This window comes from Cebus imitator, unplaced genomic scaffold, assembly GCF_001604975.1.
Source record: "Cebus imitator isolate Cc_AM_T3 unplaced genomic scaffold, Cebus_imitator-1.0 Scaffold19, whole genome shotgun sequence".
Taxonomy (NCBI): Eukaryota; Metazoa; Chordata; class Mammalia; order Primates; family Cebidae; genus Cebus; species Cebus imitator.
Window position 1 is genome coordinate 10,812,354 of NW_016107334.1, and position 14,334 is coordinate 10,826,687.

General features: G+C 43.8%; 1 protein-coding gene across 1 annotated transcript in view; it reads right to left on the bottom strand.

Annotated features, from left to right (window-relative positions):
- Positions 1-4,698, bottom strand: part of SNRPA1 (small nuclear ribonucleoprotein polypeptide A') — a 13,652-nt gene extending 8,954 nt beyond the window's left edge. The window contains exons 1-3 of the mRNA XM_017518871.1: positions 4,515-4,698; positions 2,027-2,174; positions 980-1,058 (exon numbers count right to left, since the gene is read on the bottom strand). Coding sequence (XP_017374360.1) covers positions 980-1,058; positions 2,027-2,174; positions 4,515-4,596 — 309 coding nt within the window. The 5' untranslated portion in view covers positions 4,597-4,698. The remainder of the gene's footprint in view (positions 1-979; positions 1,059-2,026; positions 2,175-4,514) is intronic.
- Between the last annotated feature and the right edge of the window lie 9,636 nt (positions 4,699-14,334).

Below are 14,334 nucleotides of genomic sequence, written 5' to 3' on the forward strand. Positions count from 1 at the left end.
TTTTTTTAATTACTCATAGAGAAGAGGTCTCACTATGTTGCCCAGGCTGGTCTAGAACTCCTGGGCTAAACTGATTTCCCCACCTTGGCCTCCTGAAGTGCCTGGATTACAGGCAGGAGGTATGGCACTTGGCCTACAACATGAATTTAAACATCTAGTGTTTAAGTGAAAATTTAGGTTACAATACAATATACAGTATCTCAAGTATGTTAAAAATTAGATACAAAGCAGAAATTTAAAAAGCATAAAAATAAATAGGTCAAAATAATCATATCCAGATAGTTCAGGGGAAACTTGCCCCAAGTTCCAAGGAAATCAGTTCCACGTGGACTGTTCATCTAAAGAAGAGTAAAGCAAGGTTTCTAGACTAGAACTGTTCAACAAGATTTCATGCACATAGACATGTCATCTAAAATTTTCTAGTAGCCATGTTAAAATAAATAGGTGAAGCCAATTTTAGTAATATGCCATTTAAGCCATTATCCAAAACACTATCATTTCAACATCAATATAAAAAAAGTTACTGAGAGAGATTACTTTTTGTGCACTTAAGTCTTTGAAATCCAGTGTGTGCTCTATAGTTCTAGCACATCTCAATTTGAGTAGCCATCTGTACTTACTGGTACTATACTGGACACTGCAATTCTAGCAAATAACATAGTACTTTATGTCCCTGGGTTAGGGGAAGCTTAAACATCAAAATCGCTATAATAAAGGAAAAGATTGATAAATTGAACTGTACCTAAATTAGGAACTTCTCTAACAAGGCATCCCAAGTCAAAAGATAAGTTAGAGTAGGAAAATATTTGCAACATACAGTTGCAGAACCCAAAAGTCCCAGATCCTGAATTAGGAAAAAGATAAGAAAGAGGATGAGATTATTTTCTGTGAGATTTTCTAGAATTTGTAAATTTTTGTAGGAAGCACATAGCACCTTTAACCCCACCCACCAAATATATTTTCCTTCTATGCAGCTTACCAGTTCCACGAGACTATTATTGGTGAGAATGAGTTCTGTCAGACAGGGCAGAGCCTGATCCAGTCCCTCACCTATACGGCTAAGATAAAAAGAGAGTCTTAGTAAAAACAAAAATTAAATAAGCTAACAATTTTATCTACCTCCCTACTCAGAGGATCTCAGAGAGACACTTACAGATCCTTCTTCCAACACACTAACACACAGGAAGCAAGGCAAAAAGAACCCTATTCTGAGGCCACAGGGTCAGTGACAGAAGTGGGACAAACCCAGGCCTACGGGACACTGCCTGGAGCTAATTCTGCCACACCATCCAGCGGAACCTGAGAAAAGGTGCAACTCCTGGGCAGCACAAACTGCTTAACTCACTTCATGACTTTTTGTGCAGGCCGTGCAGAAATACAAATAATTCTGCATTCATAGCTCAGGCACAAGACACAACAGCTACACTATAGGGGAATGGTGAACCTATGAAAAAGATTTCTATTTGAAGGAAATCCCACTCACCACCCAGCACTTTCAAAGATATTATCTATAAACCGAGTGCTTTTCTTCCAATAAATTTTACACAGAGCTGATGAAGCCAGGGCCAAAAAAGACCTCAATTTCAGTAATTAACAATCTAGAAATCAGTTGCAGTTAAAAAAAAAAAATCAGAGAAGCTCAGTCAAAAATATAATTGTTACCTTTATATATCCTTTTACTATGACCCCTTTGATAAGTGTTTTAGAAGCCAAAATGTGTACAAAGCACCATGTTTTTAATTTAAATTAGAAACTTACCAGGAAAAAAAAATACATAATTTCTGAATAGATACAAGTAAGACTAGACTAATGCCACGCTCATCTCTGGATCTCTAAAGGAAAAGTTCAATTCTCATTTTAAGAAGAAACGTGTATTGAATATGGCTCCCATTATGGAAAAAATATAAAAATTAAAAAAAGAAAAAAAAGAAACATGTAGGTTTAACTGGTAGTATGTGCTACAACTTTAGGGAACACTGCAACATTTACTGTAGGTGGAAAAATTACTCTCCCAGGAGACACTTACCATATTCTGTTGTTGTTCACTAACAATGTTTTTAGTCTTCTCAACAAAGGAAAACCATCCAGTTTCCTGATCTCATTGTCAGAAAAATCAATAGCATCAAACTGGTCTAACGTAGCACCCAGATTTTCAATGACAGGAATTTTATACCCTGTAAAATGGAGGAAAAAAAACACACAAGAGGTATTAATATAACTAACCAGCCCCTTAAAAGATGAGCAGTATTTCATAGTAATCAGGCTCCTGGCCAAGATGAGCAGTATTTCATAGTAATCAGGCTCCTGGCCTTGATTCATTCAGGAAGTATTACTTACCAAGCACCTGCGCCATGTTACCTACGCCTTGCCACTGTACAAGGTACTACAGATAAAATGCTGAATGAGAGTGGCAAGTCCCCAGTGCCATGAAGCTTACAGTCTGATAACAAGGACAAGGACAATAATAATGGGTGAGATAGTTAGCTAACATTTATAAGACCATTTACAAGGTGCACACTGTTCTACGTCTTCAGGGCTAGTTAGGCGGAAGCAGCACAACAGGAATTTACACTTTGGGCTGCTCAGTTTCAGTGCCCGAACAAGGTTCAAACACCGTGGACAAAAGTTCTCCACCTCTTGCACCCCCACAGGCCAGATTCTTAGAACCCATCAGAACAGCCTCAAGATAGCATGACAGTTCTCCCTCCTTTCCCCCAGCTCCAATTCAGAGTTGGAGGTCAATGGTTTACATACAGTAATAAATCACACTGTGAACACTCAAATGTTAATTTGTCTAATTTGGGCATTATTATGTTAGGAGCTAAAAGAAATATTCCGAAGAAGTAAGGTCTATTAAAAAAAAAAAAAAAAAAAGACTCAGCCAAAGTTTAAGTATACAACTCAGAGCTGTACTACAAGTACTGCATCAAAATAAGTATTCTCAATACTGCATGCACTTCATTAAGAGAAATGGCAGAGATCACCGTAAGTAGATGATTTGCTCTTGAACTGAACCTTTCTCTAAGAAACTTAAATTCAACAAAATAAAAATACTGGGCTGGGAGCGGTGGCTCACGCCTGGAATCCCATCACGCCTGGAATCCCATCACGCCTGGAATCCCATCACTTTAGGAAGCCAAGGTGGGAGGATCATCTGAGGTCCGGAGTTCGAGATCAGCCTGACCAACATGGAGAAACCCTGTCTCTACTAAAACTACAAAATTAGCCGGACATGGTGGCACACGCCTGTAATCCCAGCTACTTGGGGGGAGGGCTGAGGCAGGAGAATCGCTTGAACCCAGGAGGGGGAGACTGCATTGAGCCAAGATTGCGCCATTGCACTCCAGCCCGGGCAACAGGGGCAAAACTCAGACTCAAAAAGAAAAGAAAAAACTGGGGGCTGGGCGCGGTGGTTCACGTCTGTAATCCCAGCGCTTTGGGAGGCCAACTGCGGCGGATCACTTGAGGTCAAGAATTCAAGACCAGCCTGACCAACATGGTGAAACCCCGTCTCTACTAAAAATACAAAAATCAGCCAGGCGCAGTGGTGCACGCCTGAAATCCCAGCTACTCGGGAGGCTGAGGCACAAGAATCACTTGAACCAGGGACACAGAGGTTGCAGTGAGCCCAGATCACGCCACTGCACTCCAGCCAGGGCGAAAGAACAAGACTTCATCTCAACGCAACACAACATAAAACACTGGGATTTCCCAAAGGTCAGCGAGAAATTAAAGCAAATCCCGAGACCATAGGTCCCCGTGGGAACAAATCTCAGGCTACGATTGCATGGTCTTATCCCGAGAGAAGTTGCTCTTCACATTCTTTCTAAAGGGGTCTCCTGAAATACCAACTAGCTAGCTGCCCTTCCAATTTCTTACCAAGTCTTACTAAGGTTGAAATAGTACAGGAATCTAAATAATTGTGAGCGCTTCCACAACTTACACACAGCAGCCAGCGGTGGAAGCCTGGGTGAAACAGTTCAATCTTTAAAACGTCTTCACATAGGGGAAACGCCAGACAATTAAAGCTACTAAATAGAAAATACTGGGGTAAACAATCGCTTTTGTTCGGGGACTTAGTTTCTTCCATCACATTAAGAATAATGAACACACTATCTACATTCACAATATCACCTAGCGGCAAGTATTAGGAACCAATCACTCGCCCTGCACTAGCGTTACTACCACTAATGAGTCGCTCTTCCGGGGCCTCAAAAAGTCGGTACGAAACAGCCAAGCAAGGCCTAACAGAGCCCCACGAGTACGCACCAGAAGTAATAAAGTCACCCGTGCCTGTCAGGAGGCACGGCAGTAACAGAAGGCTCCCAAGAGCCTAACGGGATGCGCGCTTGGCAACAACGGCAAGAAAAAGGCCGCGGTCTCCGCAGAGCCCGATCGGAGACCAGATTACCCACCCGCGGGCCAAGCTCCGGCCTTCGGTGCACGCGGCGGAGCGCAGCTCGTAAGGCGGCGCAGTGCCGCCCGGGGACTGCCGCCCGCGCCCCCGGACTCACCCCGGAGGTCCAGCTCCCGGTCCCGCACCGCATTGGTGTATTGGGCCGCCTGCTCAATCAGCTCCGCCGTCAGCTTGACCATTCTGCCGCCCCCCCTCGGCTTCCCAGCGCAGCCGAAAGGCCGCCGTCTCCCGCCAGCGACGCGTCCCAGCGTGCCCAGCGCCCCGCCGCCAGGCAGCACCAATCGCATCCGCAGAGTGCGCGCGCAGCTCGACCGCCAGGCCGAAGCAATCGAGAGCCACGCCCCCGGGGGTGTTCTGTCCGCAAGTCCTGGCGCGCGCGCTGGGGACGTGCCTGGTTCTGGGTTCTTTCCCGGGGTGTATCTGGAGTCTGACGGACCTCAGATTCCAGACGTTGGTGTTTAAAAGTTAAGGCGAATGTGGAAACACCCGAGGGGAACTTTCTCATGCACTAGGCAGCTGTGATTGTCCCCAGCAGGCGCGGGGACCCGTGGGCTTCAGTGAAGGGTCCACGAGTTCAGGTACCCGTCCCGAGCCTCGGCCTCGGCCCCAGGCTTGAGTTCCCGAGCTAGGTGACCCGCCCTGGGCAGGTCGCTGGGACAACACCGCCCCGCTAGTGCAACCCGGCCGCGGGCCTAGTAGGGTTTGCGGTTAAGCTTGCGGCCTTTAGACTTCTGAATATTCATATAAAGTATGATATACAGAAAGTGTGCAAATCAGGTGTTTACAGCTTGGCCCGTTTAATGACCAGAGTGAACACAACTGCGTAGCAGACGCCGGGATCCAAAAAAACCCACCATTTTGAAAGCCTCCTTCTTTCCCAAAGGCAACCGCGAACTCGACACCACAGACTCGTTTTAGAAATTCCATTTGACCCAGCAATCCCATTACTGGATATATAATCAAAGGATTATAAATCATTCTATTATAAAGACATGCACACGTATGTTCATAGCGGCACTGTTTACAATAGCAAAGACCTGGAAGCAACCCAAATGCCCATCGATGATAGACTGGACAAAGAAAATGTGGCACATATACACCATGGAATACTATGCAGCCATAAAAAACGATGAGTTCGCGTCTTTTATAGGGACATGGATGAATCTGGAAACCATCATTCTCAGCAAACTGACACAAGAACAGAAAATCAAACACCGAATGTTCTAACTCATAGGCGGGTGTTGAACAATGAGAACACATGGACACAGGGAGGGGAGCATCACACACTGGGGTCTGTGGGGGGCTGGGCAAGAGAGGGACAGCAGGGGATGGTGGGAGGTCCGGGAGGGATAACATGGGGAGAAATGCCAGATGTGGGTGATGGGATGGGGGGGATGGAGGCAGCAAACCACATTGCCATGTGTGTACCTACCCAACAATCCTGCATGATCAGCACATGTACCCCAGAACCTAAAGTACAATTTTTAAAAAAAGTAAAAAAAAAAATTTGGGAAAAAACAATAAAAAATAACAATACGACAATAAAAAATATAAATTTTTAAAACAAAAAAAATAAATAGAATCCTGCAGTATCCTTTTTTTTGGCCTGGTTTGAGCCTATGTTATGTCTGGAGTCCCTCCAAGTTGCATACAGAGATGGTTTGTTTGCTTTCGCTGCTGAAGAGAATTCCATTGTATATATTATACTGAAAATTACTTATTCTGCTGTTGATGGACATCAAGGTTGTTTTCAGTTTAAGGCTATTCTGATTAATGCTGCTGTGAATTTTCTGGTACATGAATCTGATGCACATTTGCATGAGTTTCTCCTGGAGTGGAATTGCTGGGACTTAGGGTATGATATCTATCATCAATAAGTAATGCCTAACAGTTATGCTAAGAGGCTGAAATACACTCCATCGGTGTGTAAGGGTTTTCATGGCTTCCAGCTTCAGCCTTGTTGGCATTTCAAGTCTCTAACTTTAGTCATTCTGATGGGTGTGTGGTGTTACTGCAATACTGCTTTGCTTTGCCTTTCTCTAATAACTAAAGAAGCTGAGAACCTTCTCATGTGTATGTTGCCCATTCTGATAGCTTCCTTTGTTAAGTGCCTTTTTAAGTCCCTTACTCATTTTTTTCCTTATGGAGTTGTCTGCCTTTTTTCTTACTGATGTGGGGAATTTCTTTATAAAGGATATGAACACACTCTGTGGCTTGCCTTTCCACTCTTAATGATATTGTTTGATGATTAGAATTTTTTTTTCTTTTGAGACAGGGTCTCGCTCTGTCACCTAGGCTGGAGTGCAGTGGTGCTATCAGGACTCACTGCAGCCTCAACCTCTCAGGCTCAAGAGATCCTCCCACCTCAGCCTCCCGAATAGCCAGGACTATAGGCACAGGTCAGCAGGCCTGGTAAAGTTTTGTATTTTTTGTCGAGATGAGGTTTCATTATGTTGTCCACACTGGTCTCCAACTCCTGAGCTCAAGTGATCCACTTGCCTTGGACTCCCAAAGTGCTGGGATTACAGGCGTGAGCCACCACCCCTGGCTGAGAAGTTTCCGATTTTTATGTAGTTCAATTATTTTCTTCAGGTTAATGGGTTGGGTGTGTGTGCACATGCATGTGCCTTAAGAAATCTTTCCTTACCCCATCATATTTTCATATGTGACCTACTAGAAGATTGTTTTGCCTTTCACATTTAGTTCTATAATCCACCTCCAGTTGATTCTTCTTGAGTTTTTATTGAAGTATGATATACATAGAGAAGAGTGCAAACTGAACACACCCAACACACCCAAGCAACTAACATCCTCATAAGAACAGGACATTGCCACATTCTAGAAGCCCTCCTCCTGTCTTCATCTAGCCAACACCCTTGCCCCAAGGGTAACTATTAGCCTGACATCTTGTATAGATTTGCTTTGCCTCATTTTGTATTTATGCAAATGAAGTACCTTACATATATTTTGCTTAACATTATGTTTGTGTGTAGATACAGTTCATTTATTCTTACTGTAATATAGTATTTAATTGTGGATGTTTTACAATTTACTTATCCATTCTGCTGTTGATTAGCATTTGGGTAATTTTCACTTTGGACCTTTTATATTATAAATAGTAAACCTATAAACACGATAATACATGTCTTTGAACACGTATACTGATATATACCCAGGGATGGAATTACTAGGTCATAGGGTTTACTTATGTTCAGCTTAAGTAGAACATAAGTTTTCCAAAGTGGTTGTACCAACTTAAACTCCTTACTAACATTTAGTATTGTCTGTCTTTTTAATCTTAGCCATTCTGGTAGATTGGTAATGGTATAACATTGTGGTTTTAATTGTATTTCCCTGATTACTAACACAGTTGAGAACTTTAAAAAATATATTTATATTCATTTGAATAACCTCTTTAATTAAATGTTTGTTTTAGTGTTTTGCCCATTTTTCTATTGGGCTTTGTTAAAAAAAACAGATTTGTAGGAGCTCTTTATATTTTTTAGATAGGAATCCTTGTGAGATATGTCTGTAGTGAATATCTTCCCCTGTGGCTTGTGTTTTCACTCTCTTATGGTATCTTTTGATGAACAGAAGTTCTTCATTTTAATACAGTCTGATGTATGAAGCTTTCCCTATATAGTCAATGTTTTTTCCGTATGCTTTGAGAAACTTTTGACTACTCCAAAATTATGAATATTTTTTTCTAAAAGCTTTATTCTTCCACCTTTTGCATTTAGATCTGTAGTCTCTCTGGCATAGATTTTTGTTTATAGTCTAAGGTAGGGATGAAGATAGATTTTCCCCATATGGATAGTTGGTTGACCCAGCACCATTTATTGAAAAGATCATCTTTTCCCCCACTGCTCTGCAGAGCAGCTCTTTTCATAAATCAATCACGTCCAAATATGTGAGGGCCTGCTTCTGAACCAGGTGTTCTGTTCTATGGGTTTAGTCAGCTATCCTTGTGGAATATCATGCTGTCTTTATAATATAAGCTTTAGAAAAAGACAGTATTTGTCTCTCAAAAAAAAGTTCCCATTTTTTTCTCAGATTATCTAGTACTTATCTGGTCATTCTAGTCCTTTGCATATGAACCTAAATTTTAGATATATCTAAAGAAGCACCTATGCTTTGATTTGTATTGTATTGGATCTGTAGATGAATTTGGATGGAATTGATACCTTTACATTATTAAGTATTCCAATCAATGGGCATGGTATAACCCTACATTTATTGAGTTACTCTTTAATTTCAGTAGCATTTTACAGTTTTTGTGTTGAAGGCTTGTATATCCTTTACTAGATTGTCTAGATATTTGATAGTTTTTGATGCTACTGTAAATAGTATCTTTTGTTTAAAAACTCCATTTTCTAATAGTTTTAATATATTGAAATACAGTAGAGTTTTGTATATTGGCATTACATCCTAAGGTCTTGTGAAATTTTCTTATTCTAATAGTTTATCTGTAACCATTCTTGTGGATTTTCTACATACATAACCATGCTATTTGAGAATAATGATAGTTGGCTCGGTGCAGTGGCTCCTGCCTGTAATTCCAGCACTTTGGGAGGCTGAAGCAGGCGGATCACATGAGGTCAGAAGTTCCAGACCAGCCTGGCCAACCTGGTGAAACGCTGTCTCTACTAAAAATACAAAAATCAGCCAGGTATGGTGGCATACATCTGTAATCCCAGCTACTGGGGAGGCTGAGGCATGAGATTCGCTTGAACATGGGAGGCGGAGGTTGCAGTAAGCAGAGATCGTGCCACTGTACTCCAGCCTGGGCGACAGAGTGAGATTCCGTCTCAACAAAAAGAGAGAGAGAATAATGATAGTTTTATTTCCGCCTTTCCAATTCTTACACCGGTTCTTTATTTTTTGCACCGTTATACTGGCTGGGATCTTCAGTATAACGCTGAACAGTGGTGGTAATGGATATGCTTTGGCAGGCATCACTTCACAGCCAAGAAAAAAACCCTAACCAGGCCGGGTGCGGTGGCTCACACCTGTAATCCCAGCATTTTGGGAGGCCAAGGCAGGCAGATCATGAAGTCACGAGATCAAGACCATCCTGGGCAACATGGTGAAACCCTGTCTCTACTAAAAATACAAAAATTATCGGGGCATGTTGGTGCATGCCTGTAATCCCAGCTACTCAGGAGGCTGAGACAGGAAAATCGCTTGAACCAGGGAGGCAGAGGTTGCAGAGAGCCGAGATCTGGCCACTGCACTCCAGCCTGGTGACAGAGCGAGACTCCATCTCAAAAAAACAAAACCTAACCAATGATCAACGTTAACATCACCAATCATGGAACAGGTGGTGTACTCCCTGCTAGAATGCAATGAGAACACAGAATCACTCTGTGAGATTCCTGTCAAAGATGCATGACTTGACTCAAAACATGAGGAAGTCTCAGACAAGCCCACATGGAAGGCTATAGTCTTTAAAATCATGAGTTTTAGTTAAACAAAAGTCGCAGTGACCGAGTTGCAGTTGTGGTGGCTCATACCTGTAATCCCAGCACTTTGGGAGGCAGAGGCGGGGGCAGGGTGGGAGGTAATTACTTCTTAGGGTCGGGAGTTTAAGACCAGCCTGGCCAACGTGGCCTTCCAGATCATGAGGCGAGGAAAGACTGAGGAAGGGTGCCAGATTGGAGAACATTAAAGAGTCATTATGACTAAATGAAAATTGTGATTCTAAACCAGATCCTTTTGCTAAGACCTTTATTGGGACAACTGCCAAGAACTAAAATTCAGTCAGAGGGTTAGATGGTAGTAACACATTGATATTAATTTCCTGATTCTGATGTCTGTGTAGGAGAACGTCTTTGTTTATAGAAAATACCCACTAAAGTATTATGGGGGGGGGGCGGTCATAGAGTAAAATATCAGCAACTTACTCTTAAATTGTTTGGGAGGGAATTTCTTTGTATCGTACTTGCAAGTTGTGTTTTTGTTTTTGTTTTCTTTTTGTTTTTTGTTTTTTGAGACAGAGTCTCACTCTGCTGCCCAGGCTGGAGTGCAGTGGCATGATCTTGGCTCACTGCAACCTCCGTGCCCCTTGAGTTTAAGTGATTCTCCTTCCTCAGCCTCCCGAGTAGCTGGGGTTACAGGCGCTCACCACCACACCCAGCTAATTTTTGTACTTTTATTAGAGACAGGGTTTTGCCGTATTGGCCAAGCAGGTCTTAAACTCTTGACCCCAAGAAGTGATTCTGCCTCCCTCTGCCCCCACCTCGGCCCCCTCAAAGTGCTGGGATTACAGGTGTGAGCCACCATACCTGCTTGGTCACTACAACTTTTGTTTAACTAAAAAACTAAAAAAGTTAAATGAATAACTAAAAAATTAAATAAAGTAACTAAAAAGTTAAAATAATCCAAATAATGAAAAAAGTTAAACAAAATAACTAGAAATTTAAACAAAATAACTAAAAGAGTTATACAAAATAATTTAAATGTTAACATAACTAAAAAAGTTAAAACAACTAAAAAAGTTGAAGTAAAACCTAAACTTCCTTTGATTCCAGAGAGGACCACCAGGTGGAGTCCTTAGGGTGGAGAGCTGGTTAACTTGGGGCCCTTGCTGTGTTTAAAAAAAGAAGGGGGTGGTATCTCTTTACTTTTAAAAAGGGAAAGTTTCCCTTGCTTCAGCATAGGAACAGGGACAGAAATCAAACCATATGTGGTTTTATTCATTTTAGGGTATCTCTATGAAGTTGCAAACAGTTTTCTTTTTTGATTCCATTTCTTGTGGTCAGTTTCTCAACCTCGGCACGATTGACATTTTGGGCTGAGTTCTTTGTCGTGGGGGCTGTCCTGTGCATTGCAGGCTGCTTAGCAGCACTCCTGGCCTCCGCCCACTGGAGTCAAGTACATTCTTCCAGTTGTGACAACCCAAAATGTCTCCAGACATTGCCAAATGGCCCCTGGAAGACAAAAATCATCCCTGGTTGAGAAACACTGTTTTTGGTAACAGGATGTTCTCTGCTCTGGGTACTTTGGTTCCTGTTGGCTCAAAAGGGAGGTTAAGATATCTAGTCACCCTGAGTGTGGCTGGCCTGCAGTAGTGCAGGGCTTTGGATGGTGGGACTGAACCCCAGGATCTGAGGTGGGTGCTCAGTGCTGTACCATCTAAGGATGCTGTTCGGTGCTCAGAAGAGCCACAGAGCCTGGGGTGTCAGGAAAGGCCTTAAATGGCTAACCAGGAAAGATAGTCTGGGGTTCATGTGAGGAAAGCAACAGTGAAGGCTGTGGGGGGGGGAGCAGACTCCTCCTTTTCCCCAGCAGCCAGTGTCCAGTGGTCTCCCAGCTGGCTGGGCAGAACCTTAAGATGCTAGAGAATGGCCTTGGTCTATTACTGTCCATCACCCCTGCTTGTTCTTGTTAAAATGTCTTTGTTTCCTACTTCTCCACCTCCCCTTTCTATCCTCTAATCTGAACCTCCACCCCTCACCTGCCCTCGGAGGCCCCAACATAATCCAAGCTTTCAGGCAAAAGGCCCTCTCCAGCCATATTATCAGTAATGCAAATGCAGCAGATGGTGGTCTCCCCAAGTTCAAGGACACTCCACTCCTGGACTCATTTAGACCATGTTGCTATCTATCTGTCTATCTTTTTTGATTGATTGATTGAGACACGTTCTCACCATATTTCTCAGGCTGGTTGCAAACTCCTGTGCTCAAGCCATCCTCTCGCCTCAGCCTCCCAAAATGTTGGGATTACAGGTGTGAGCCACTGCACCTGGCCCTTTTTCTAAAGTTCTGTCTACCTCCCTCCCATTTCAGGCATGTTTTCTGTAAAAAGCACAGTTCTCGCCAGTCCTTGAAGAGTCACAAGATACAAAGTCAGCAGTGGCCTGGGAGGGAGGAGGATGTACACATGGAGTCCCCTGTGAGTTGCCAAAGGATAAGGTCAGATAAGCATCACCCCATGAAAATAGAGCTGGTTTAAAACAAATGCATCCTGGCTGCGTTTGGGCAGGGGCAGAATGACACCCCTCCTGCAGACAGACAGCCTCCTTCCCTGGGGACAGGGCTGGGAGCAACTTTGAAGTGTGCAGCCCAAGGCAGGGCAGTTCACGTCTGTGGGTCTCAGGGTCTTTGTCTGGGAAAAGACAGCTTTAGAGGAGATGATCTATGATCCTGTCACTTAAAATCCATACACACACCCTGCCCAACTGGGTCCAGACAATTTTAACCTCAAGGTTGGACCACCTGTGTCCAAAAGACATTATATGTAGTTGGCCTCTTTCAACGAGGTGGAGCTTAGTCATTAGGACTTTGTGAACAACTTCTCAACTCCCCACCCGCCTTGTCAGCCCCAAAATGGACTTGCCTGACCCAGCCACTCGACAAGACTGGCTGGTTGGCTTTCCTGTAGCTGGTGTCCTTTGGGAGATAAAGGAAGTTTGTTTGTTTATTTATTTATTTATTTATTTAGGAGACAGAGTTTTGCTCTCGTTATCTAGGCTGGAGTGCAGTGGCACGATCTCAGCTCACTGAAGCCTCTGCCTCCTGGGTTCAAGTGATTCTCCTGCCTCAGCCTCCCGAGTAGCTGTGATTACAGGCCTGCATCACCACACCTGGCTAATTTTTGTACTTTTAGTAGAGATGGGGTTTCGCCATGTTAGCCAGGCTGGTCTCCGACTCCTGACCTCAGGTGATCTGCCTGCCTGAGCCTCCTAAAGTTCTGGGATTACAGATGTGAGTCACTGCGTCCAACCAGGAGTTTATTTCTGATTCAGTTGCAAACATGTTACACTGTAAGCTCTCAGTGGGCACAGAGCTCGAATTTATTGAGATCTGGGCTCTAGGGTCTAAAAAGGTGCCTTCCACCAGGGGCATTTAACAAGTTGCTGGTTTTAAGTCAGTCTCATGGGCGGGGTGGGGGTTGAATTCTTCTCCCAGACACATTCATCCCTCACTGCCTCACACGCACAACTCTGGTCAGTTGGTGCTTGTGGTGGCCAGCTGTCGGGTCGTGTCCCTGCCCCACCTCCTGGGAGCTGCACATTGCTTCCCCCCTATTCTGCAGAGCTCCCTGCAGCCATGTTCTGCTCCACAAGCCTGTCCTTGTAGCCACAGCTGATGTCACAGGGAGAGGACCAATGTAAGGCAGGCTGACCGGTCCTGTCCCTGGGGAAAGAAGAGCCAAGACACAGACACAGAAAGTTGGCTTGAGGGGTTGGATTTGTACTAGTTTTACTTGGAAGATGCTGGAGGTCTTGTCATTTCTTTATCAACTGGAGAAGGTGGCTATGGAGAGAAGAGCACTGCTGCAGTACAGAGACAGTCCAGGTGACATTTAATGCTGGTTCCAGGGTTCCTGAGGCTCTGCTTCACCCTTCCCTGAAATTCTGAATCCACTCTAGATTCTCAAAACAATACCCCTCACCTACTCCTGTTTTTCCCTAAGTCAGTTCTAGCTGGTACATTTCCTTTACTTGTAGCCAAAGGATTCCTAGAAACTACAAGCTTATGACCTCACAGAGAGGCCATGGTAAAAATCCCATGCAGTGCATAAGCCATGGGTTCAGGGATTTCAGCCACTGAGCAGAAGACAAGCTGTGACCTAGTTCAATCACACTTGGTAGGTACCGGTGAAAGAGGCTCGCAGTCTGGGCTGTGGGGAGCTCCCCCTTGACAGATGGAAGGGATTCCTGTATCTGGACAACCTCCTCCCAGTGAGGCTAATGGGGCCTGAAGAGGGTCTATTTGCCATATGACACCCTGGGGTTGGAATCTGGGATTTCCCCCATCACTTCCTTACATCAACAGTAGATAAAGCTCAAAAGAAGACCTTCCACATAACCATAAAACAGCTCTGAAACCACAAATAAAGTAACGTCCATTTCACACTTTGGTCAGCGCTCATGTTTTCATTTTGTGTGCCTTTCAAAGAAACACAGACTCCTG